The following is a 25,746-nucleotide window of genomic DNA, read 5'->3' as shown; positions in this document are numbered from 1 at the left end:
TAAATTTTTATCGCGCGGGTGCAATGCGTTTTGCATGCGCGTGATAGAAAACTGACTGTGGTACCCAGACCTGAACCTGGACTTCTTCACTGAAGTTCGGGTTTGGGTTAGGTGTTACGTATATTTTATTATTTTCTCTTATAACATGGTTATAAAGGAAAATAATAGCATTCCTAATACAGAATGCTTAGTAAAATTTGGCTTGAGGGGTTAAAATAAAAAAATAAAAATTCACCTCATCTACTTGATCGCGCAGCTGGCATAGTCTTCTTTCTTCATCTTTCATGAAGATGAAAAGGACCTTAAAAGGTGCTTACCACATGGTGAACATGATTCCGTCAAAGGTCCTTTTGCAGGTCCTGAAAGAATATGATGCCGGCTGCGCGAACAACAGGATGAGGTGAGTTAATTATTTTATTTATTTTAACCCCCCCAAGCCACATTTTAGTAACCATTCTGTATTAAGAATGCTATTATTTTCCTTTATAACCATGTTACAAGGGAAAATAATACAGTGAATTGACTTTAATCAATTTACTAACATCATCTCCTAGCAACCATGCGTGAGAATCGCACCACATCCGCAGATGCTTGTGATTTTCACTCAGACCCATTCATTTCTATGGGGCCTGCGTTGCGTGAAAAATGCAGAATATAGAACATGCTGCGATTTTCACGCAACGCACAAGTGATGCGTGAAAATCACCGCTCATCTGCACAGCCCCATAGAAGTGAATGGGTCCGGATTCAGTGCGGGTGCAATGCGTTCACCTCACGCATTGCACCTGCGCGGAATTATCGCCCGTGTGAAAGGGGCCTAAGGGTACAGCCACATGTTGTGGTCATAGGAGTTAAAGCAGACTCTAATTAAACTAATTAGGACCGCACTGTTTAGTCGGTTTGCATTGTTAATGGCTGTGCAACACCCGCAGTACAGACCAACTAAACAGTGTTGTCCCAAATAGGTTAATTGGCGTCCTTACAGCCACGCCATACTCGACCACTTCAAAATCGCAACATAAGCGAGCAGTGCGGGCTTCATCACAGCATCCAGTGGGCACAGCTGAAACCCTGTCCAAGGTAATACCTCCATTTGCATGCACATCTGTGTGACAGTTTACCAGCCATGGCTACTTTCACACTGTCAGAATTTGTAAGCCAAGACCAGAAGCGTGTCCAAAACACAGAAGAGGTAAAATCTATGTCATACCCTTCTCTGTATGTTCCATTCCTGGTTTTGGCTTACAAATACTGACAGTATGAAAGTGCCACCAATCCTGAGGCCAAAGTGATTGTAGCTAAACGCTGTTGGCAATCTATATTGCAGCCATTTAAAAATCTGTTTAGCTGCAAAGCCATTATTTTTAGTCATCTGTGCTGATTTGCATGTCAACTAAGGCTGAGTTCACATCAGCGTTCAGCCTTTCCGTTCCCCTGCTCCATGATAGGAGCTGGAGAACAGAAAGGACGGATTTGGCACATAACTGAGCCTATGGACCCCATAGACTATAATGGGCTCTGTTTTGTCTCTGCTTCAAAAATCTTCCTCTGAGCTGAAACCTAACGGACCCCATTATAGTGCGTAGGCTCCGTTCAGCTCAGTTATGTGCCAAATCCTTTCTTTCCGTTCTCCTGCTCCTATAACTGAGCAGGAGAACGGAAAGGCTGAACCCTGATGTGAACTCTGCCATAGTCTTGGCTTACATTGTTGCTGCAATGTTGCCTAACCCGCATACGGTAATTAGCACATTTAGACACAAGGGAGCCCTGAAATTTCTTTCCACTTATGAGCATACCTTTCTGGTAATAACTGTAATCTTGGGTACAGTAGCCTCTGCAAAGGCAAACAGAAGTTTTGCCCCATGTCGGATTATACCTCCATATTCCTGAGCAGTGCCTAAAAAAAAAAAAAAAGTACAATTCTGAGTTTTGAGTACTGAAGGTTATGCTGACTGTACTAGGCAGGGGCAGGAAAAGGCAGTACAAACACACATTTTAGGCTACTTTCACCTCATCGTTTTTGGTTTCCGGTTTTGAGATCTGACAGAGGATCAAAAAAAAAAAACGGCCACAACTATTCAGTTTTGTCCCCATTCATTGTCAATGGGGAAAAAACTGATGAAGATGCAGCCGTTTCATTTTGTGTCCGGTCAGCGAAACTGAACAAGCCGGATCCTGCATGAAAATCAATGGATCTGAATGGTGCCGGATCGTTTTTTTTTCATTATTTCAAAAACTGATCCAGCCCCCATTGACTTACAATTTTAATGCTGGATCCGGTTTGTTCAACTTCTATCTAATACAACCTGATCCGGACAAAATGGATGCATCTGGATGTACTAAATAAAACAGAAGTGTTTTATTCAGGTTTTGAGATCCTGTGCCGAATCTCAAAACCTGAATTAAAAAATGCTGATGTGAAAGTAGCCTTAGAGTTTTTACTATCAGAAGTAATGTGAATATGTCCTTTTATTCTGCCAGATTCCAGTCCTACAAATGCCCAGGACAGGGCTTCACTGTCAAGTGCTCTCTGCAATGAGCTGCTTCACACTCCCTCCCCTCTGCTCTGAGCAGTCGCTGTAGTGTTCTCCTGGTTGGACGCTACAGTTGTCACTTCGAGCAGAATAAAAGTTCATATTCAAACTTCTACTGATGGTAAAAGTTCTCCAAAGGTATGTTTGTACTAGCATTGGCAGCAGTTTCGTATGGTCAAAACTGCAGACAGACTCCCTTAAAAGGGAATCTGGCACCTAGTTTTACCCTATAGAGCTGCGGACATGCACGGATAGATCTCCGCTAGCATGTCCGCAATATACCTGTCCCACAGCTCTGTCTGGTTTTATTTAGTTTAAAAAATGATTTTATAGATATGTAAATTAACCAAGTAAGGTGCCCAAGGCGTGGTTACTTATGGTTAAGGAGCCCAGCACCGCCTGCATCCAGGAATCTCCTCCTCGCTCACAAAGTTACAGTGCCGTAATCTCACGATGCGCGAGCTAGCGCATGCACAGTGCCGGCAAAGTGTTTGTTTCCTTTGCTGGCATCTGCCTCAATGAACGAACTGCGCATGCGCTAGCTCGCGCATCGCAAGATTACGGCACTGTAACTTTGTGAGCAAGGAGAAGATTCCTGGATGCAGGCGGTGCTGGGCTCCTTAACCATAAGTAACTACGCCTTGGGCACCTTACTTGGTTAATTTACATATCTATAAAATAATTTAAAGAAATAAAACCACACAGAGCTGTGGGACAGGTATATTGCGGACATGCTAACAGAGATCTATCCGTGCATGTCCGCAGCTCTATAGGGTAAAACTAGGTGCCAGATTCCCTTTAAGGGAGTCTGTCTGCAGTTTTGACCATACGAAACTGCTGCCAATGCTAGTACAAACATACCTTTGGAGAACTTTGGGTAACGTACTATGCTGCGGTTTTTCCAATCGAGAATGCGAATGAAAAAACAAAAAGGTAATCCACAAAAGGGGTATTCCAGTTCAGGAAAGTTCAACTTGTTAAACTGTATTACAATATAATAAAGTCTCTAAAATGATTGTTTTAGCCGTTTTGCTTGACTTCTTTAACCCCTAACAAACCTGCGATTTTGTGTTTTTGCATTTCTGTTTTTTATTCCCTATCTTCCCAGAGCCATCTTTATTTATTATTATTTTCCCTACTCATATGGCTGAAGGGCTTTTTTTTTGCAGGGAAAGTTGTACTGTTACAATGTAGTGGGAAGCTGGAAAAAAAATCCAAACGGGGTGGAATTGAGTTAATACTGAAAAAAAAAAAACTTTGCCAAAATTTTTTTTTTCATTTTCATCGTCTTATTCTGACCTCTATAACTTTAGGTAAGTTAGGGCTATGGAGCTGTGTGAGAGCTTACCATATTTTTTGTGGGATGATCTGTAGTTTTTATTGATACCATTTTGGAGTGTGTGACTTTTTGATCAATTATTTACCGTATTTTGGGAGAAGTAAAGATGTAAAATAAAAACAGCAAATCTGCCATTTTTATTTTTTCCCACCATTACAGAGCCCATTGTATGTGATAAATACATTTATAGTTTGGACATTTTGGTACATGGCAATGCCTATGATATTTGTATATTTTGATTCTTATTGGGCTACTTTCATACCAGCGTTTTTGCTGGATCCGTCATGGATCCGCAAAAACACTTCCGTCATAATAATATAACAGTCTGCATCCATTCTGAACAGATCCAGTTGTGTTATCTCTAAAATAGCCAAGACAGATCAGTCATGAACACCTCTGAAAGTCAATGGGGGACGGATCCGTTTTCTTTTGTGTCATCCATCTTGATCCGCACCACATCGCAGACAGAAAAACGCTGCTTGCAGCGTTATTCTGTCCGCGATGGGGACGCAGCCAAACAAAACGGAATGCATTCTGGTGCACTCCATTTTGTTCGGTTCATTTTTGTCCCCATTGACAATGAATGGGGACAAAACGGAAGCGTTTCCCCCCGCTGCTGAGATGCTATGACTGATCTCTATAGCTTAAAGGGAAATCGCAGATGTCAAAGTAGCCTTATTTTAAAGCTGGGGAAAGGGGGTGATTTTAACTTTTTTTTTTTTCGCCCGACTACTAGGGAGGTTTGCATATACGATCTTCAGGTTGCTTTTAGATTACATTGCAGTGATTTAGCCACACCTGCAGGCATCCATAGGTAACTACAGCTTTGATATGCTTGGTTTCTTTAGAGACCCAGCGCATCTGGATGAACTGCCCCCCCGAATGCTGTTTGGGGCAGCCATTACAGGCCCAGAATCGCAGCACATTTAAATTTCTGCTATCAGCATTATCACCAATCTTGGACATTAGCCCCGGGTCTCTGCTATTTAAAACAGCAGAACCTGGCAGAGCGAGCAGGTGCACCCTGGCTAATTTTAGCCAGGTTCCAACCTGTAGACTCTTGCCATGTGCTGATCAAGCATGTGCCATCCTCTCTCTTCTGCTTGATGTTTTATCTGCAAGCCGACACAAACCTGCTCCTGCCAGGTAGGAGATGTGGGTCACGACGGTCTGCTGGACAGCAGTACTACTCGGGAGTATGGGAAATGTAGCTCATGGAGACTTATTCATGGGAGACCAGGGCTGTGGCCATGACACTACACTAGCAGCAAGAGATGATTTGTTGAATAAAATGGCAACAAGTAATCGTTGGAAAGTGAAAACCATCAGGTTAATGATTTGTCTAGCAGTAAAGTGTGTGTGTGTATATATTTTATTATTATTATTATATTTATTTTTATTAGAATAGTTAACCAGAATACCCCTTTAACAATTTTAAAATACTTGCGGTTTGTCCTGCAGTCCACTTTACAGCAGTAATGGGCTGACATGTAAACTGCATTCTTATGTGGAGAAGGGAAGACCGTTCTCGATATCATGTGTACAGCCACATTATCAAGTCCAACTTTACAATTACCTGGCAAAAATCCTGGAACATCTACAAAAGTGATGATGGGAATATGGAAGGCATCACAAAACCGGACAAAGCGAGCACCTTTTACTGACGAATTTATGTCCAAGCAGCCTGGAAGACAACACGGTAACGAGGGTCACATTTTTATACAGGAAAGGTAAAGCAAAAACCATACAAACACAAATGTAACTGCTATTCTTGTACACTAAAATTATGTTGTGAGGCACTGTTCACATCGGTCACAAATTACCCTAAAAACAGCTGAAGGAAATAGATTTTTTTTTTCCAGCAAAGAACAAAACGGACTCCCAAATGAACCTGATACAATGGGATCTGTTTAGCTTCATTCCATTTTGTGCCTAAGGCTACATGCACAAGACCGTATGTGTTTTGCGGTCCGCAAAAAAAACTGATGACATCCGTATGTCATCCGTTTTTTTTTTTGCGGATCCATTGTAACAATGCCTAAATGGACAAGAATAGGACATGTTTTTTTTTGTTTTTTTTGCGGGGCTACGGAACGGACCTACTGATGCGGACTGCACACGGTGCATTCTTTGCGGACCCATTGAAATGAATGGGTCTGCATCCTATGCGCAAAAAAAAACAGAACAGACACTGAAAAAAAACAACGTTTGTGTGCATGTAGCCTAAGGCTAGGGCTACACAAAATTTTGGAGCAAAATATTTTATAATGCTAGTCTATGATGTCGCACTGCAACACGACATTAGCAAAAAAAAAAACACCCGAGATGGATTTTTGTGGGACAACATAGACTAGCATAAAATATATTGTGCGACACATGTTGCAGTGTAGTTGTACCCTACATTTCGCTGTGTAGTCCTAGCCTAAGTTCTTCATTACTGACAACGGTATGCTTGACCATCTTACCAGATAGCCCCTACCCATTTAGCATTTTATTATTGTTTTTCGTGTTGATTATGTAAAAGTGTGAAAGAAGCCTAAGGCTGGTTTCACACGAGTGAGTTCAATGTGTTGAACTTGCAGAGTGTTTCTGCGAGAGCTCCCGTCCTGCTCTATGTAGCAGAAATAGAATCACATAGCATTAGATTGATTTATGATGCTATGTAACCCTTAGAGTTCTGGAATGTCTTGAATAACACTGACAGCACTATGTCAGTGCTATCCATCACATTCCAGAACTCTAAGGGTTACATAGGATTGTATAGCATTATATTAATTTATGATGCTATGTTAGAACGGAGCGCTGGCACATGCAACGCATTAAACTCGCTTATGTGAAACCAGTCTAAGGGTGCTATTACATAGAGGGGCAAAGCTGTGGCAACAGCAAGTAGGGTACCAGTATTGTCTGTCTGCACCTGTACTTGCTACTTGAAACCACAGCAAATACAAGTGCAACCCTGCAATTTTTTATTTTACTTCTATAAGTAAACATTTTGGCCTCCGAGACATAAGGTCTGTCCAGGAGCGGCATACATCGTGCGCACAGCATCATAGGTTACTATGATGCCGCCCGCGGGACTATTGTCCCGCACTCATATGATAGTAACCTATGATGCTGTGCTCTCTGGGATATATGGCCCGCTCACGGACCGTATGTCTTGGAGGGCATACGGTCTTGTGCATGAGCCCTAACACTGACATATTACGCAGCGTTTTACAGGCATTATCATCACTCGCTGTCCACAATGGTTCTCACAATCCAAGTCCCCCATTGGTAAACACGGGGGGAACATACAAACTTCATGCAGATCTTATCCTTGGTTGGATTCAAACCTAGGATCCCAGGTGCTCAGCACTGAAAGGCACTCATCCGCTGTGCCGCCTGGATGAGCTGTACTCTTCATGCAAAAAAAGTGTACTAGAACTGAGGAATGAATTAATCTTTCAAGGGTTAAGTGACCTTGGAGCCTTATCTATTTGTAGTATATTTCCAGGCCCAGTACCTGATGCAACTTTTGGCTGGTTTCCAACAATGCCAACCGTCCTCCCATTCATTCTGGCAAAGCCCACCACAATATTTTTGGCATAGCTGGGCATAATCTCAAAGAAATCTCGCTCATCAACAATCTAAAAAAAAAAAAAAAAAACAGAAATCAAACAAATTCAGCATTAGAGTGAGTGATCATGTAGGAAATGCTTTTCTTTAAAGGGGATCAGAGCAATTGGAGCAGTGACTGCAGAGATTTGTGGATCCATGTGAGGTACAGGGCTGGTTCTAAGTTTGTTAAAAAGAGACTGTCATGTACTATATGATGTCAGATTTTAATTTTTAACATTAATCATGGGATAACCCTTTTAATGTTCCTCTAGTTTTCACAAAACAGAAAGTAATATATGTTTGAAAATGTTACCGAATGAATGATGTCCAGCATGTCATAGGCTTTAGTGGACTCCATGGGAACAATAGTATCTAAACCGGGGACGATGCGGTCACTGGGAAGCAGAAAACATAATTAATAGCTGGAAACTGAACTAGAAGATCACAGCAGAACTGGAAATCTGGGTGGCAGAGATTGGAGTTGATGGTGAAAGCAAAAAATGTTTCACTGATTTCACGCCTGACTTGATATCTTATATATCTTATCTGACTTGATATCTGCTATATCTTCGGATGTAATGGATGCGGTGATGTTGGTACTGTCTAAACTAGAGATCAGCAACCTTAAGCACTACAGCTGCAGTGAAACTACAACTCCCAGCATGTACATTTACTTGGCTGTTCTTGTGACTCCCATAGAAGTGAAAGGAGGATTCTGAGAGTTGTAGTTTCAGAACAGCTGGAGATTTCTGGTCTAAACGCTTGGAATTCCAGCTTTCAAATAAGACCTGGCACATACAGTGGATATAAAAAGTCTACATACCCCTGTTAAAATGTCAGGTTTCTGTGATGTAAAAAAATGAGACCAAGATAAATAATTTCAGAACTTTTTACACCCATAATGTGACCTATAAACTGTATAACTCAATTGAAAAACAAACTGAAATCTTTTAGGTAGAGGGAAGAAAAAATATAAACATAAAATATGGTTGCATAAGTGTACACACCCTTAAACTACGGTAATACTTTGTTGAAGCGCCTTTTGATTTTATTACAGCACTCAGTCTTTTGGGGTATGAGTCCATCAGCATGGCACATTTTGACTTGGCAAGATTTGCCCACTCTTTGCAAAAACACTCCAAATCTGTCAGATTGCGAGGGCATCCACTGTGCACAGCCCTCTTCAGATCACCCCACAGATTTTCAATCGGATTCAGGTCTGGGCTCTGGCTGGGCCATTCCTTTGTTGATTTGGATGTATGCTTTGGGTCGTTGTCATGCTGAAAGATGAAGTTCCTCTTCATGTTCAGCTTTCTAGCAGAAGCCTGAAGGTTTTGTGCCAATATTGACTGGTATTTGGAACTGTTTATAATTTCCTCTAGCTTAACTAAGGCCCCAGTTCCAGCTGAAGAAAAACAGCCCCTTGGCATGATGCGGCCACCACCATGCTTCACTGTGGGTATGGTGTTCTTTTGGTGATGTGCAGTGATGATTTTGCACCAAACATATCTTTTGGAATTATGGCCAAAAAGTTCAACCTTGGTTTCATCAGACCATAACACCTTTTCCCACATGCTTTTGGGAGACTTCAGATGTGTTTTTGCAAAATGTAGCCTGGCTTCGATGTTTTTATTCGTAAGAAAAGGCTTTCGTCTTGCCACTCTACTCCATAGCCCAGACATATGAAGAATACGGGAGATTGTTGTCACATGTACCACACAGCCAGTACTTGCCAGATATTCCTGCACCTCCTTTAATGTTGCTGTAGGCCTCTTGGTAGCCTCCCAGACCAGGTTTCTTCTTGTCTTTTCATCAATTTTTGAGGGACGTCCAGTTCTTGGTAATGTCACTGTTGTGCCATATTTTCTCCACTTGATGATGACTGTCTTCGCTGTGTTCCATGGTATATCTAATGCCTTGGAAATTCTTTTGTACCCTTCTCCTGACTGATACCTTTTAACAATGAGATCCCTCTGATGCTTTGGAAGCTCTCTGTGGACCATGGCTTTTGCTGTGGGATGCGACTAAGGCTACGTTCACATTTGCGTTCGGGGCTCCGCTTGTGAGCTCCGTTTGAAGGGGCTCACAAGCGGCCCCGAACGCATCCGTCCAGCCCTAATGCATTCTGAGTGGACGCGGATCCGCTCAGAATGCATCAGTCTGGCAGCGTTCAGCCTCTGCTCCGCTCAGCAAGCGGACACCTGAACGCTGCTTGCAGTGTTCGGGTGTCCGCCTGGCCGTGCGGAGGCAAACGGATCCGTCCAGACTTACAATGTAAGTCAATGGGGACGGATCCGTTTGAAGTTGACACAGTATGGCTCAATTTTCAAACAGATCCGTCCCCCATTGACTTTGTCTGGATCCGTCCCCCAATGTAAAGTCTGGATGGATCCGTCTGAAGCTACTTTCAGACTTAGAATTTTATCTACAATATAATGCAGACTGATCCGTTCTGAACGGATCCCAAGTCTGCATTATATGAGCGGATCCGTCTGGGCAGACCCCAGACGGATCCGCTCTGAACGGTAGTGTGAAAGTAGCCTAAGAAAATTTGAGGAAAGACCAACTAGAGCAGCTGAACTTTATTTGGGGTTATCAGAGGCACTTTAAATTTTGGCAGGTGTATGCTGACTCCTATTTAACAGGATTTTGAATGTAATACAAAGAAATCAATACAATAGAGCGCTCATCGGAGCAAAGCTGAGGCCGCTATTCCACTAAATAGCTTCAATAGAAAAACACATAAAACACAATGGCCAGCTGCTATACAAAAACACAGTCCCTATTTAATATACCACATACAATAATAAAAAGCATAAAATCCACAAATTAATGTTGCAAATGTATAACAGTCCCTCTATACCTCACTGGTGCGGAGCTCACGCACTGATAGTGAGGAAACAAAATGTCCTGTATATCTTTAATATGGCTGATCAAAGATCGAATCCACTCTGAGGTACTCCGTTTATGGACAGTTAAGCTTGGATGTCAAATGGCAATGATAACAGTTAAATCCAGGGGTGCAGATGACTGCTCTTACCGACCCATACGTGTAATGTAAAACTTTATATCACGTCTAACCGGTCGGGTCCCGTTGGCAGTGTCCCGCTGGATGGATTTCGGCTGGTCTCCTTCGCGTAAGTGCCGGCACTGTTAGCTGCGCTGTTAGATCCTGCGCATGTCTCTTTGCGATGCGGAGACGCAGAGTTTGCTTCGTGGTGTAAGCATATAGCGTGATCGTGTCCAATATCGGATACTTAAATACACAAATCGTTCCTGGAGAATATACGTGGATGTAGACAGGAAACAAGTACCAGACACGTTTCGAAACTAATAAGTTTCTTCCTCAGTGGTTAACTGCTTAACTGTCCATATACGGAGTACCTCAGAATGGATTAGATCTTTGATCATCCATATTATCCACACAGAGGAATTTACTTTTAAAGATATACGGGACATTTTGTTTCCTCAATATCAGTGCGTGAGCTCCGCAACAGTGAGGTATAGAGGGACTGTGTTATACATTTGCAACATTAATTAGTGGATTTTATGCTTTCTATTATTGTAGGTGGTATATTAAATAAGGACTGTGTTTTTGTATAGCATTGTGTTTTATAGGATTTTGAATGTGATTGCTTAATTCTGAACGCAGCTACATCCCCAGTTATAAGAGGGTGTGCACACTTATGCAACCACATTATTTGAGTTTTTTTTTGTTTTCTTCCCTCCACCTAAAAGATTTGTTTGTTTTTCAATTGAGTGGTACAGTTTATAGGTCACATTAGGGCTCTTTCACACCTGCGTTGTTGTGTTCCGGCATAGAGTTCCGTCGTCGGGGCTCTATGCCGGAAGAATCCTGATCAGGATTATCCTAATGCATTCTGAATGGAGAGAAATCCGTTCACGATGCATCAGGATGTCTTCAGTTCCGGAACGGAACGTTTTTTGGCCGGAGAAAATACCGCAGCATGCTGCGCTTTTTGCTCCGGCCAAAAATCCGGAACACTTGCCGCAAGGCCGGATCCGGAATTAATGCCCATTGAAAGGCATTGATCCGGATCCGGCCTTAAGCTAAACGTCGTTTCGGCGCATTGCCTCATCCGACATTTAGCTTTTTCAGAGTGGTTACCATGGCTGCCGGGACGCTAAAGTCCTGGCAGCCATGGTAAAGTGTAGTGGGGAGCAGGGGAGCAGTGTACTTACCGTCCGTGCGGCTCCCCGGGCGCTCCAGAGTGACGTCAGGGCGCCCCAAGCTCATGGATCATGTGATCACATGGATCACGTCATCCATGCGCATGGGGCGCTCTGACGTCATTCTGGAGCGCCCCGGGAGCCGCACGGACTGTAAGTATACCGCTCCCCCGCTCCCCACTACTACTATGGCAACCAGGACTTTAATAGCGTCCTGGGTGCCATAGTAACACTGAACGCATTTGGAAGACGGTTCCGTCTTCAAATGCTTTCAGTACACTTGCGTTTTTCCGGATCCGGAGTGTAATTCCGGCAAGTGGAGTACACGCCGGATCCGGACAACGCAAGTGTGAAAGAGGCCTTAAAAAGGTGGAAAAAGTTCTGAAATGATTTAGGCTACTTTCACACTAGCGTTCGGGTGTCCGCTCGTGCGCTCCGTTTGAAGGGGCTCACGAGCGGCCCCGAACGCATCCGTCTGGCCCCAATGCATTCTCAGTGGAGGCGGATCCACTGAGAATGCATCCGCCTGCCAGCGCTCAGCCTCCGCTCCGCTCAGTGAGCGGACACCTAAACGCTGCTTGCAGCGTTCGGGTGTCCGCCTGGCCGTGCGGAGGCGAGCGGATCCGTCCAGACTTACAATGTAAGTCAATGGGGACGGATCCGCTTGAAGATGACACCATATGGCTCAATCTTCAAGCGGATCCGTTCCCCCTTGACTTACAATGTAAAGTCTGAACGGATCCGCTCAGGCTACTTTCATACTTAGAAAATTTTCTAAGTTTTAATGCAGACAGATCCGTTCTGAACGGATGCGAACGTCTGCATTATCGGAGCGGATCCGCTCCGAACGCTAGTGTGAAAGTAGCCTTATCTTTGTCATTTTTTTACAGCACAAAAACCTGACATTAACAGGGGAGTGTAGACTTTTTATATCCACTGTATCTCTAGCTGCTACCAATCCCAAGATATGAGCAGCTAAAGCACCCCTCTTCTTAAGTCTGGTTTGCTTTGGGCACAGGAAACCCCGTTCCAAATTACAAAATGAACATACCTAAATAGTACTTTATTATAAATATATTCCCAAATACCTTTCATTAGTTATAATGTCTTGTTTTATCCAGGAAGCAATCATGAGGGGAAATAAAATGTCCGCAGTCCTATTAGTACACACAGAACCTGTCCTAATCACACAGCAGGACAAGTTACTTCACAACACTGAGGTAAAAAGCTGCCTCATCCTCCTCTCTACTTGTCAGGGATTATGATACTCTATACAGTTTAATATGATCTTCAGCTGAATCTCTGTAGGAATGGAGCTCATGAGGAGACATGAAGTACAGAGAGGACTGACAGGACAGCCTATGGTAATGGGGACTACATACAAGAGCTGCTGCTCATTACCACATCCCTACCCTCCTCTCTGTACTTCATGTTTCCTCATAAATGCCATTCCTACAGACATTCAGCTGAAGATCATATTCTTAACCCCTGACAAGTATGATACTGTATTCAGTATCATAATCCCTGACAAGTAGAGAGGAGGCTGAGGACGGTGGCCATTTAATTTCCCCTCATGATTGCTCCCTGGACAAAACAAGACATTATAAATAATGAAAGGTATTTGGGAATGTATTTATAATAAAGTAAGATTTAAGTATTTTATTTTCTTAATTTCCAGACAACCCCTTTTAAAGTGGTTGTCCAGGATTTGGGGGGGGGGGGATTTCTTCTAAAAAGAAAATAAATAAAGCAATACCAGACAACTACTGGACAGGGTAGATACTGTTTCTGGAAGAAAGCCGACATGTTTTTCTAATTCTGGACCACTCCCTTAAATGGTCACTTTTCACACAACGTTGCATAAATCAAAAGTACAGGTGAATGGAAGAAACTGATCGGTGAAAAATGCCCCTTTTTCCCCCTCTTCTCAGCTTTTTTTTTCTCCCCTCTGATCAAACAACATTCTCAAAGACAGAGAAATAACTGTCAGCTCACTAAGACTGGGGCTACACAGCGACTGATCACGACAAGCCTTGCATAACCAAAGATCACTGTTTAGCACTTTTTACAATGCAGCCCCATTCATCTCAATTAGGGCTCGTTCACATGACCGTTGGTGTCCCGTTCTCGTATTGCGGATCTCCAATACACGGACTCCGTTCCGTTGTCATTCCGCATCACGGATGCGGACCTATTCATTTCAATGGGTCCGCAAATCCGGAGATGCAGCACGGAACAGAACACTACAGAGTGCTTTCTGAGGTTTTGTTCCGTGCCTCCGCACCGCAAAAAGATAGTACAAGTGAATGAGTCTGCGATCCCCATGCGCCTGCCCAACGGAAGGTGCCCGTGCATTGCGGACCTCAATTTTCGGTCCACAGCACAGGCTTCACACGTTCGTTATGTTGCAATGCTACACAGATCTTTGATCATGACAAGAGTGGCAGGACCAAACTTGCTATGTACTCCCAGCCTTCGTGAGCCGACAGTTGTCTCTCCGTGTTTGTTATGAGGAGAAGTAAAAGAGCTGATATGAGGAAAGAGGCATTTTTTTCCGATAAGACGTATTACAATGTTCCTTATAGTCACCTGTACTACCAATTTACACAAAGTTGTGTGAAAAGCTAGTGACAATTTAAGCCTTAAAATAAGTTGCCTAAGAGTCATAAGAATATACGGAAGGTTGTTGAGGGGTTTATTGGATGTATAAAAAGATTGATGGTAAGAACAAATGCATTACTTTACATGGAGAGAGAAGCTATTTGTAAATGCACATGTTCTATACATTAAGGGTCCATTCACACGTCGGCAATTTCATTCCGCATTTTGCGGAACGGAATTGCGGACCGATTTATTTCTATGGGGTTACCACGATGTGCTGCCCGGATCCGGAATTGCGGATCCACACTTCCGGGTCCGCAATTCCGTTCCCGAAAAAAATTGCGGACAAGAATAGGCATTTTCTATTAAGTGCCGGCGATGTGCGGTCCGCAAAATGCACAACGCCAATGTCAGTGTTTTACTGATCCGTGGATCCGCAAAACACAAACGAACGTGTGAATGGACCCTTAGTCTTGCACTAGTATGATGCATGTGTAAAGGGTTACCCAAAACGTGGGAAACAAACAGCATGGTCATGGGGCAAAATGTGGATGTGAATGCAAAAGGGTGAAATATGCAGATTGTATGCCATCTTAACAGCGGAAAATATCTGCTGTGTGTGCACAAAGCCAGAAACTAGAAATCTTCTTATCAGTGGAGCCTCACCGTGATAAAGAGCTTTCTGTAGATCAAACTCACCTTGGGTCATGGCATTCTAGGATCGGTGCAGGATCCTTGTTGCTCAGTGGTAGGTAGTTAAAAAATTCACGCAGGTTTAATAAAGCATCAACATCATTCTCAAAAGCTCGATGAGCCACCCCTGTGAGAGGCACAAGTTTTATCCAATTATATCCTCATTCACTAAAAGGCAATCTCCACAACACCAAGAGATTTCTGTATACTGTAATGGTAGAAATACATATATGTAGGACAGTCACTAGGAAGCTAAAGTGCCGTGCTATCAGGTAAACGCCTGGTAATCAGGATTAGGCCTCATGCACACGACCGTATGTGTTTTGCAGTCCGCAAATTGCAGATCTGCAACAAAAAAAAACATCCGTATAGCATCCGCATTTTTTGCTGACCCATTGAAATTAAGGGGTCTGCATCCTATCCGCAAAAAAAAAACAAAAAAAAAAACACTGAAACAAATTAAGTTCATGTGCATGAGGCCTTATAAGAATCAGGTGCAGGAGTAATGGGTTTATACCATAGCTAACTTAGCAAGTTTACTCTGTTTCAGTAATGGAAGAGGCTGTAACTAGAAATGAAAACCTAATGTCGTCTATTCTTTTTCCCACTCCAGACGCTGCTGATTTTGCTGCACATAAGTCTCACGACCCACTGAACGTCCACCTATATTGGGGGTCAATTTACTGATGCGCTTCTTTTACTACAGTTATCATACCCAAGTTTACACATTAAAATATAATGACCTGATAGTGCAGTGTGGGTTTTGGCTCCTCCTAGATCCTCTTGTGTCACATCTTCATTGGTGACAGATTTTACTACATCTGGACCAGTAATGAACAAGTAAGAAGTGTCCTGGGGAGACAAGAACAGGGACAGTAGGTGAACTACTGGCTTATCAATATGGCCTTTATACACTGCTCAAAAAAATAAAGGGAACACAAAAATAACACATCCTAGATCTGAATTAATTAAATATTCTTCTGAAATACTTTGTTCTTTACATAGTTGAATGTGCTGACAACAAAATCACACAAAAATAAAAAAAATGGAAATCAAATTTTTTAACCCATGGAGGTCTGGATTTGGAGTCACACTCAAAATTAAAGTGGAAAAACACACTACAGGCTGATCCAACTTTGATGTAATGTCCTTAAAACAAGTCAAAATGAGGCTCAGTAGTGTGTGTGGCCTCCACGTGCCTGTATGACCTCCCTACAACGCCTGTGCATGCTCCTGATGAGGTGGCGGACGGTCTCCTGAGGGATCTCCTCCCAGACCTGGACTAAAGCATCTGCCAACTCCTGGACAGTCTGTGGTGCAACGTCACGTTGGTGGATAGAGCGAGACGTGATGTCCCAGATGTGCTCAATTGTATTCAGGTCTGGGGAACGGGCGGGCCAGTCCATAGCATCAATGCCTTCGTCTTGCAGGAACTGCTGACACACTCCAGCCACATGAGGTCTAGCATTGTCTTGCATTAGGAGGAACCCAGGGCCAACCGCACCAGCATATGGTCTCACAAGGGGTCTGAGGATCTCATCTCGGTACCTAATGGCAGTCAGGCTACCTCTGGCGAGCACATGGAGGGCTGTGTGGCCCTCCAAAGAAATGCCACCCCACACCATTACCGACCCAATGCCAACCGGTCATGCTGGAGGATGTTGCAGGCAGCAGAACGTTCTCCACGGCGTCTCAAGACTCTGTCACGTCTGTCACATGTGCTCAGTGTGAACCTGCTTTCATCTGTGAAGAGCACAGGGCGCCAGTGGCGAATTTGCCAATCTTGGTGTTCTCTGGCAAATGCCAAACGTCCTGCATGGTGTTGGGCTGTAAGCACAACCCTCACCTGTGGACGTCGGGCTCTCATATCACCCTCATGGAGTCTGTTTCTGACCGTTTGAGCAGACACATGCACATTTGTGGCCTGTTGGAGGTCATTTTGCAGGGCTCTGGCAGTGTTCCTCCTTACACAAAGGCGGAGGTAGCGGTCCTGCTGCTGGGTTGTTGCCCTCCTACGGCCTCCTCCACGTCTCCTGATGTACTGGCCTGTCTCCTGGTAGCGCCTCCATGCTCTGGACACTACACTGACAGACACAGCAAACCTTCTTGCCACAGCTCACATTGATGTGCCATCCTGGATAAGCTGCACTACCTGAGCCACTTGTGTGGGTTGTAGACTCCGTCTCATGCTACCACTAGAGTGAAAGCACCGCCAGCATTCAAAAGTGACCAAAACATCAGCCAGGAAGCATAGGAACTGAGAAGTGGTCTGTGGTCACCACCTACAGAACCACTCCTTTATTGGGGGTGTCTTGCTAATTGCCTATAATTTCCACCTGTTGTCTATCCCATTTGCACAACAGCATGTGAAATTGATTGTCACTCAGTGTTGCTTCCTAAGTGGACAGTTTGATTTCACAGAAGTGTGATTGACTTGGAGTTACATTGTGTTGTTTAAGTGTTCCCTTTATTTTGAGCAGTGTATAATACATAAGTACCGGTATATTATAAAGCATTTCCACCCATTAAAGGGGTTGTCTCATCGGAGACATTGGTGGCATATCGCTAGCATATGCCACCAAGGTCAGATAGGAGCAGGCCTCTAAAAAGGCAGGAGAACACTCTGCGCTTTCGTGGCATGTTCTCCATTTATTTATATGGTAGTTCCGAAAATAACTGAGTGAGCGCCCTTAGCTACTTTTGGAAGTCACATATGGAGAGTGCACTGTGCAATTGTGACCACCACTCCATTCACTTCAATGACACTGCTGGGGATTGACAAGCCAGCACTTAGCTGTATTCAGCAGGCCCATAGAAATTAATGGAGGGCATCTCCTCTTCACTCACTTTGGGGAATAGTTTCAGGTTCCAGAGGTGGGACGTGCACCTATCTGACATTGATAATATATCGCTAGTATATTCCAGCAATGTGTCAGATGAGACAACCCCTTTAATGTCACCTGGTGTCAGTGACGCCAGATTCTGTCAAACTTTCAAAATGTACATTTACTTAGAAAATGCATAAAATAAGAAATATACTAGATTGCAAGTGCTGTGAGTGAACATTAAGCCATGGATGTGTTAGTCACACAGCATGTCATCTGATCCCCCAGGGCTTTACGGATGTGAAGAGCTGTATTCAAAGACCGTTTACATCCAGCGCTACAAAGTGGATAAAACCTTTCATTAGAAGTGTGAAAATGCTGCCTTGAGTTTTATTTACCAGCTGCCTGGACAGCCTTTGGCTGTGCTCTCAGTGAGAGTCTGATGCAGTTTTTGACATCTTTAAAAAACCAGGTTAGGATCCAATCTTAAGCTTAGCTATTGAGGAAAAATGCACAAAATTTGGAATGTGCAGGTCTCTGGTTTCAGCATCACATATATGAGAACCCCTTTAAACTGTATCGCCTATATATTTTTTAAAAAAAACGTTTATCTTTATTTTCTGATTATAGAAATGTTCATTTTATTTATTTATATTCTGTTACCTTTCATTGTAATTCTGTTTGTGATAATAATGAGAACTGCTGAAAAATAAATCTCTCTACAGAACATTAGGTGAAAAAAGATTAAGATTCCTCAGTGGTTGATACCTTTTAATGGCCAACTGAAAAGATGATGACAAAATTGCAAGGAGTCAACAAACAGTTGTAGCAGTAAATTGTTGGAGCAATTATAGATAAACAGTGTGAAAGTTTTATTGTCCTCTAATTGATGTTCTGTCCACGATGAGAGTTTTCTGAACTGAATGAACTCATCGCCATGCAATAAAAGAAGAAAGGAAAGATGTACGTGTTCCAAAACACTTTTTGCAGCCATGAGCACAGCAATATTAAAGGGGAATTTAAAATCACAGGGGGACAGGAGAATCTGGAAATACAAGTTCATGATAACCTTCAACACACTCAGATCAAGAATGAATGTGTCTCATGGATTTATGTCCGTCTACATCTCTTAAGGAATGTGCCCCTCCGACTTCTTGGATTCATAGCATTCATGGACAGAACATCAATTAGAGGACAATAAAACTTTCACACTGCTTATCTATAATTGCTACAACTGTTTGTTGACTCCTCCACTCACATTGAGCTGCTTTACATCACTTGTCTCATCTATCTCCTTATTCCTATGTACTTTGGTGTATAACTATAGGAATCTTCAGATACTGTCCTTAAGAGACGCCTGATGAAGAGGCCCAAGTAGACTCGAAACCTTGCAGTTGTGTCATCATCTTTTCAGCCATTAAAAAGGTATCAGCCGCTGAGGAATCTCAATCTTTTATCATCTTATATTTACTGTATAACACGGTACAAATGTATATATAATTTTTACAGAACAGGAATGGTCAGTCTATTGTCAGGCGTAGTGGTCAGTGTGCAAACTGCAGGATTTTAGGAAATTTTAAAATGGGTGCATAAAACTGATGTTCTAATACATAAGAACTTGATTTAAACAATATTCTGATGACATAGCATTCTATAATGCTGGAATTATAATCATTTGGTATTGAAATTACATGTGTTTGTTAAATTTATATCTATTTTATAATGCATTAGAACAGTGTAAAGCAGGCTGATAGCCTTTAACAAATGGATATGAACATTGTGCCCAGACTGTGTAGTAGGAGTATGCACTCACTACTTAGGGCTCATGCACACAAAACGTATTTTCTTTCCGTGTCCATTCTGGGTTTTTTGCGGACTGTATGCAGAACCATTCATTTCAATGGGTCCGCAAAAAAAAAAAAAAAAAGTTACTCAGTGTGCATTCCGTTTCCATATATCAGTTCCGCAAAAAAATAGAACATGTCCTATTATTGTCCGTGTTACGGACAAGAATTGGCCTGTTCTATTAGGGTACAGCTGTTCCGTTCCGCAAAATACAGAATGAATGCACACAGACGACATCCATATTTGCGGACCGCAAAATACATACGGTTGTGTGCATGAGCCCTTATAAGAAGGTGCAATACTGAGGTAGATATCCAGCCAGGAACTGCCGTGTTACTGCATAACCCCCACAATAATGTTATCATGAATGGCGTGGATTAATATTGGATGCAGTGAAGAATACAGATTGAGGATAACTTCTGCTGAGGAGAATCTAAATATGATTCCCATTGGTTCTCCAATAGCATTTATTCCTTACGTCCAATTATTATTATTTTTTTAATCCATTCCGAGACATCCTCTTTCATCTGGTATTACCAGGCCCCATGACAAATTCACTGTAAAAAAAACAACTCCAGACAGTAACAAAGATGCAAGGAACAGTTACAATTAGATGGAAGATTTCTTACCTTAACCATAAATGTAAAGTCCGTTAGAGCTGGAGAGTAAACTGCACCCCCAGCACAAGGTCCCATGATGAGGGAGATCTGAGGCACAACTCCCGAACTCAATACGTTCCTCTGACAATGGAGAAAATACGTTACAACTACATAATATGCTTCCCTAGAATGTGGTGTCTTAAGTCTCTTTAGAGCATCTGTGTACGGCCTCATGCACACGACAGTATTTTTTCACGGTCTGCAAAAGGGGGTTCCGTTGTTCCGTTTCCGTTTTTTTGTCCGTGTGTCTTCCTTGATTTTTGGAGGATCACCAGACATGAAAAGTGAAAAAAATCTAAGTCAATTTTGCCTTGAAAATGATAGGAAAAAAACGGACACGGATGACAATCTTGTGTGCCTCTGTGTTTTTTCACGGACCCATTGACTTGAATGGGTCCGCGAACCGTTGTCCGTGGAAAAAATAGGACAGGTCATATTTTTTTGACGGACTGGAAACACGGATCACGAACGCGGATGACAAACTGTGCATTTTCCGAGTTTTCAACGGACCCATTGAAAGTCAATGGGTCCGCAGAAAATCACGGAAAACGGAACAACGGACACGGAACACAACGGTCGTGTGCATGAGGCCTTAGGTGTGTGTCCTACTTTCTGAAGAGCACCTCCAAAATACAGGAGGAGTTATATAAATGATAGGAGTCTATTGTAAAAAGTATGGAGTGGTAGGTAAAAAGGGTGAAGCCCACTGTGAGATAACATTGCGCCATGTGGTACTGGGCAGTCTACCAGAAGCCCATGATCAAAGAGGACAGAGCAACAGGATTCATCCCCCTGCAGTTTGGGCAAATCAGGATGCTTTACAGGTGATAGCAGCATATTGAGGTCAGTGTCTCATCATAAGAGCAACAATGCATAGAATACATGTTTCTTACCAAGAAGATATCTGCATAGCCGGCCAAGGACTCTACACCCTCCTGGATGCGAGCACCTCCAGAGTCATTTAGTCCAATCACGGGGGCTCCCACCAGAACTGCTTGATCCATGATCTAGAGATGGTCATGAGTTACAAATGCTTGTACATACTTCTATTACAAAATCTGAAGACCTCATTTCATCAGCTTTGTGACCCCAGGGCTGTAGACTGACAGGCTGTGCCTGAAGATGAGGTTTTTCTCTACACATAGCTACTCTAATTGAAGTACACTGACTCGTTTCTGTATGAAAACTGAACTGCTCTAAAAATTAAAACGAACGATTCACTGTTCAACTGAAAACCGTGACGGCAGTGCCAGATCCCTCACACGATGACATCCCTAACTTCTAACGAGGTCCTGCTGCATGCTGTCCTAGTCTACCCATCAAATCTGATGGAACTGCCAACGGAGAAAGTGTGAACCCTAAGAATATACTTCTCTAATAAAGTGAGGTGCCCCAGCGTACAACAAACCTATTCAGATACTCAAATTAATATTGAGGTCTTACCAAAAACTCCAAACCATGGTGGGTAGACCGCATCAGGGTGGTAAAAATTTGAAGGTCCTTTGTTTGCCCAAAGATTTGGCCTACCACTCCCTAAAATCCTATCCACGGAGAAACAGCTCTGACAGGAATCTTACCCTGATACTACAAATTCCGATATTGCCCATATCTTAAAAAAACGTCTGTCGTCATATGTCTGTATCCACAATGTCGTGGACTCTTCTGGGGACCATTAGCACAATGGGGTTAGAGGTGAATAAACTCTGATGCTGCTTCATTTGGCAGCAGCTATTAAACTTCCTTTTTGGGCATGCCTTGTGAAGCATGCCCTGACGTCGCCCACCTCTGCCCATGTAGAGGAGACCGCGCTAGTGTCTAATACTTCAATATGAAGTGTTACGCTGAATATATCCATTTTTTTTTTTGCAGCTACCAAGATTTTCACTAGAGGTGTTTAGTTCATCTGGTTTCTGTGGATTACCTTGCAGATCTTTTGGGCATGGGCTCCAGACAAGCTGCCACCAAACACAGTGAAGTCCTGTGGGAAAAAATACACAAACTGTCAAATTAAGGAAAAGAATATCCAGATGAGAAAGCCATGGGTACTATAAGTCTGGATACAGACAAACGTATATAAGTGCTGATTACCTGACTAAATACGTATACCAGTCTCCCATTAATGCGGCCCTGTCCGGTGACCACGCTGTCTCCTGGATACTGCAAGGAAAGGACACAGTTACACAAAATACACCACTCCCGCCTATGTTTTACCATGGAAATCCCAGCTCATGCTTAGGAGTCCAGCGGGCAGTCAGGGACCGACCACTATCTGCAGCAGTGTGCAGAGAAAACTGTCAATCACCGAGCAGGACCGCCCACTGGACTCCTAAGTACTGACAGCGATGGGAATGAATACAGTACAAGTTTTACTGAATCTTTTCCCACAAATCTGCTCAGCTCCTCCTGCAGATCGTGCTGTATTATTAACATTAATTATTCATGGTTTTCTTGACTGCTTTCTAGGCCCAGTTTATTGATTTGTCTTTCCTTCTGGGGGATACTATGGAGGAGACCAAGAAAAGAATGCTTAGAGTATTTATTTTATATAAAATAAAAAACACACTGCCAAGATAAATGATAAGAAACTAATTCTAGGCCCACACGGCATACCTGTTTCGCAGTTTAGTTGGGTACTGTGCAGCTGTAAGAGCCACAGTGGGTGCTAATTAGGAACCCCGCTGTTTAGCCGGTTTGTATGGTTAATGGCTGCGCGGTATTGCAGTGCGGTCCTAATTAGTTTACCTGCTGCGGCTCTTAGGCACCGTACCACATTGTGACCGCGCTGTGTGGTCGTAACCTAAAGGCCGAGAGATCTCCCAGACGCCACCATAATTCGGCTCAGCAGAGAGTGGACGTTTGGGGCATAAGACGCTACCAGACATTTCTGACTCTCCTTATCTCCCAAGAGATCCCCACATGTTAAGATGCCACATTCCTGGTCCTTTACCTCCCAGCAGCAGATGTCCAATACGTATATCCAATCAGATGTCCAATACGTATATCCAATCAGATGTCCAATACGTATATCCAATCAGATGTCCAATACGTATATCCAATCAGATGTCAGAGAGAATTTATCATGAGGGAAATTTTTAAAGTCAGTTTTGCTTAAATCTGCTTCTCCGTAATTTGCACCAAATTTATCAAACGTCACATATTGTTTAATAAATTTTGCTCATCTTTTCTGCATGTGACAAAAAAGTTTTTTTTGTTTTTTTAATGCCATAAAGCCACTGTGCAGGACTTTATAAATTCCCCCCATGCATCTTCTACAGCAATTCAACTTCCTCACAGCCCTCGATACCATATACAGGTGAAACTCGAAAAATTTGAATATCGTGCAAAGTTCATTTATTTCAGAAATGCCACTTAAGCCTCATGCAGACGTCCGTGGAACACTGTCCGTGAGATACCAGACTGGCATTGCAGGAGCGCACGGCGTCATTGGAATTTGTGGAATATTTTTTATTTTTTTTAAAAAAAAGCTGTTATAAGACTGAAACACTCTGGGCAGATTTACTATTGTGTCTAAGGCCAAACTGGGTTGAATTTTGTGCCAAAATTGGTTGCTATGACGCCGTGCGCTCCTGCAATGCCAGTCTGGTATCTCACGGACAGTGTTCCACGGATGTCTGCATGAGGCTTTAAAAGGTGAAACTAACATATGAGATAGACTCATTACATACAAAGCGAGATATTTCAAGCCTTTATTTGCTATAATTTGGATGATTATGTCTTACAGCTTATGAAACCCCAAAGTCACTATTTTTAGGTACCCTTTGCTCAGGGGGTATGGATTATTAGCTGACTAGAGTGTGACACTTTGAGCCTAGAATATTGACCCTTTTCACAAAATTCTAGTTTTAAGCTGCATTAGTTTCACCTGTAAAAAATGCACAACATTGCGGCTCAGAAATGGGGGGGGGGGGGGAAGCGCCATCAGCAGTTGTAACCAATCAGATCAAGGCTTCATTTAAGGCTACTTTCACACTAGCAGTTTCGTTTTCCGGTATTGAGATCCGTCATAGGTTCTCAATATCGGAAAAAAAAATGCTTCAGTTTTGTCCCCATTCATTGTCAATGGGGACAAAACAGAACAGAACAGAGTGCTCCAAAATGCATTCCGTTCCGTTTAGTTGCGTTCCCATACCGGAGAGCAAACCGCAACATGTTGTAGTTTGCTTTCCGTCCTGGGATGTGGAGCAAGACGGATCCGGCATGACCCCCAATGCAAGTCAATGGGGACGGATCAGTTTTCTCTGCCACAATAGAAAATAAATTAGTCCTCCATTGACTTTCAAAAATGCTAGTGTGAGAGTAACCCAAGTCAAACAATACACAGCCATGTGGCCATTCCCGCACATAGGATTTTTCATTTTAAAGGTAAAAGGCCAAGGATGAAGAGGAACATTTCCACTGTTACTTTAGTGAGGCTATAATCCAAATCCTGCCAATACACGTCACCCTATATAATATGCCATAAAACCCCACAGCAGAGGTTTCTGCACCATAAATCCTCCTGACCGCAGCTTCTCGCTTCTTCCCAGGCCTGGATTTCTGTGCAAAAGGTGACTGCTGCCCAGCTTGCCCTTTACCATGTGTAAGCAGGCTGCACACCGGAGCGAGCCAGGCGTGGGGTTAAATGCATGGAAAAATCCATCATTAGGGTGCATTCACACGACTGTAAAAAAAATTAATACACAATTTTAATGGGGCCGCAAAAGATGAGGCCAGCGTGTGCTGTCCGCATCCATTGTTCCGTTCCGCGGCCCTGCAAAAAATATGGAGGATGTCCTATTCTTGTCCTTGTCTGGTTGCGTACAAGAATAGGCATTTTCTATATAACGCCGGCCATGTGCAGTCCGCAAAATGCGGAATGCACCCGGCAGTATCCATGTTTTGCGGATCTGCAATTTGCGGGTAGCAAAACACTTACGGTTGTGTGAATGCACCCTTAATTGTATGTGGAATTTTTTGTTTTATTTTCAAAAAGCTGTTATAAGACACTCTGGGCATATTTACTATTGTGTCTAGGGCCAAACTGGGTTGAATTTTGTGCCAAAATGTGGCACACTTACGTGACATTTGGATTACGGTATGGCTACACCGTCACAGCCATGGACCGCAGTGTAGTGGTGCTCCCACAGGTCACAGCGCGACTCGCATGTCTGCTGTAACACTGACATGCCAATCTACTACACCTACATAAACTGGGCTCAATACCACAATATGGCGGCGTATGTGCACCACACGTAGCTCCAAAAACAGCGACACCACACAGTATGTCAAGATAATCCAACAACGTGATCATTATTATAACATCTGATAAAAGCAGAGAATGAATCCCTACCCGCATAGAACAGGGGGCTACAATGCGGTACGCAACTCATCAGGACAAAGCATACACAAAAGACCAAACGGGAATACAAGAGAGTGCAGATAATGCGAAGTCCGAAAAT

At 43.0% G+C, this 25,746-nt stretch overlaps 1 protein-coding gene and 1 long non-coding RNA gene across 2 annotated transcripts in view; both read right to left on the bottom strand.

Moving 5' to 3' along the window:
• The window catches only part of LOC120997527, a 1,081,373-nt gene that overhangs the window by 185,838 nt on the left and 869,789 nt on the right, over positions 1 to 25,746 (bottom strand). The window lies entirely within an intron of this gene.
• The window catches only part of PCCB (propionyl-CoA carboxylase subunit beta), a 41,295-nt gene that overhangs the window by 13,281 nt on the left and 2,268 nt on the right, over positions 1 to 25,746 (bottom strand). The window contains exons 3-12 of the mRNA XM_040427607.1: positions 22,376 to 22,444; positions 22,209 to 22,265; positions 21,181 to 21,294; positions 20,258 to 20,368; positions 15,702 to 15,810; positions 14,965 to 15,085; positions 7,787 to 7,868; positions 7,379 to 7,502; positions 5,450 to 5,557; positions 1,797 to 1,897 (exon numbers count right to left, since the gene is read on the bottom strand). Coding sequence (XP_040283541.1) covers positions 1,797 to 1,897; positions 5,450 to 5,557; positions 7,379 to 7,502; positions 7,787 to 7,868; positions 14,965 to 15,085; positions 15,702 to 15,810; positions 20,258 to 20,368; positions 21,181 to 21,294; positions 22,209 to 22,265; positions 22,376 to 22,444 — 996 coding nt within the window. The remainder of the gene's footprint in view (positions 1 to 1,796; positions 1,898 to 5,449; positions 5,558 to 7,378; positions 7,503 to 7,786; positions 7,869 to 14,964; positions 15,086 to 15,701; positions 15,811 to 20,257; positions 20,369 to 21,180; positions 21,295 to 22,208; positions 22,266 to 22,375; positions 22,445 to 25,746) is intronic.

The sequence above is a fragment of the Bufo bufo genome, chromosome 4 (assembly GCF_905171765.1).
Source record: "Bufo bufo chromosome 4, aBufBuf1.1, whole genome shotgun sequence".
Lineage (NCBI taxonomy): Eukaryota > Metazoa > Chordata > Amphibia > Anura > Bufonidae > Bufo > Bufo bufo.
The sequence above is the reverse complement of the archived record's forward strand: the minus strand, read 5'-3'. Positions and strand labels throughout refer to the sequence as shown.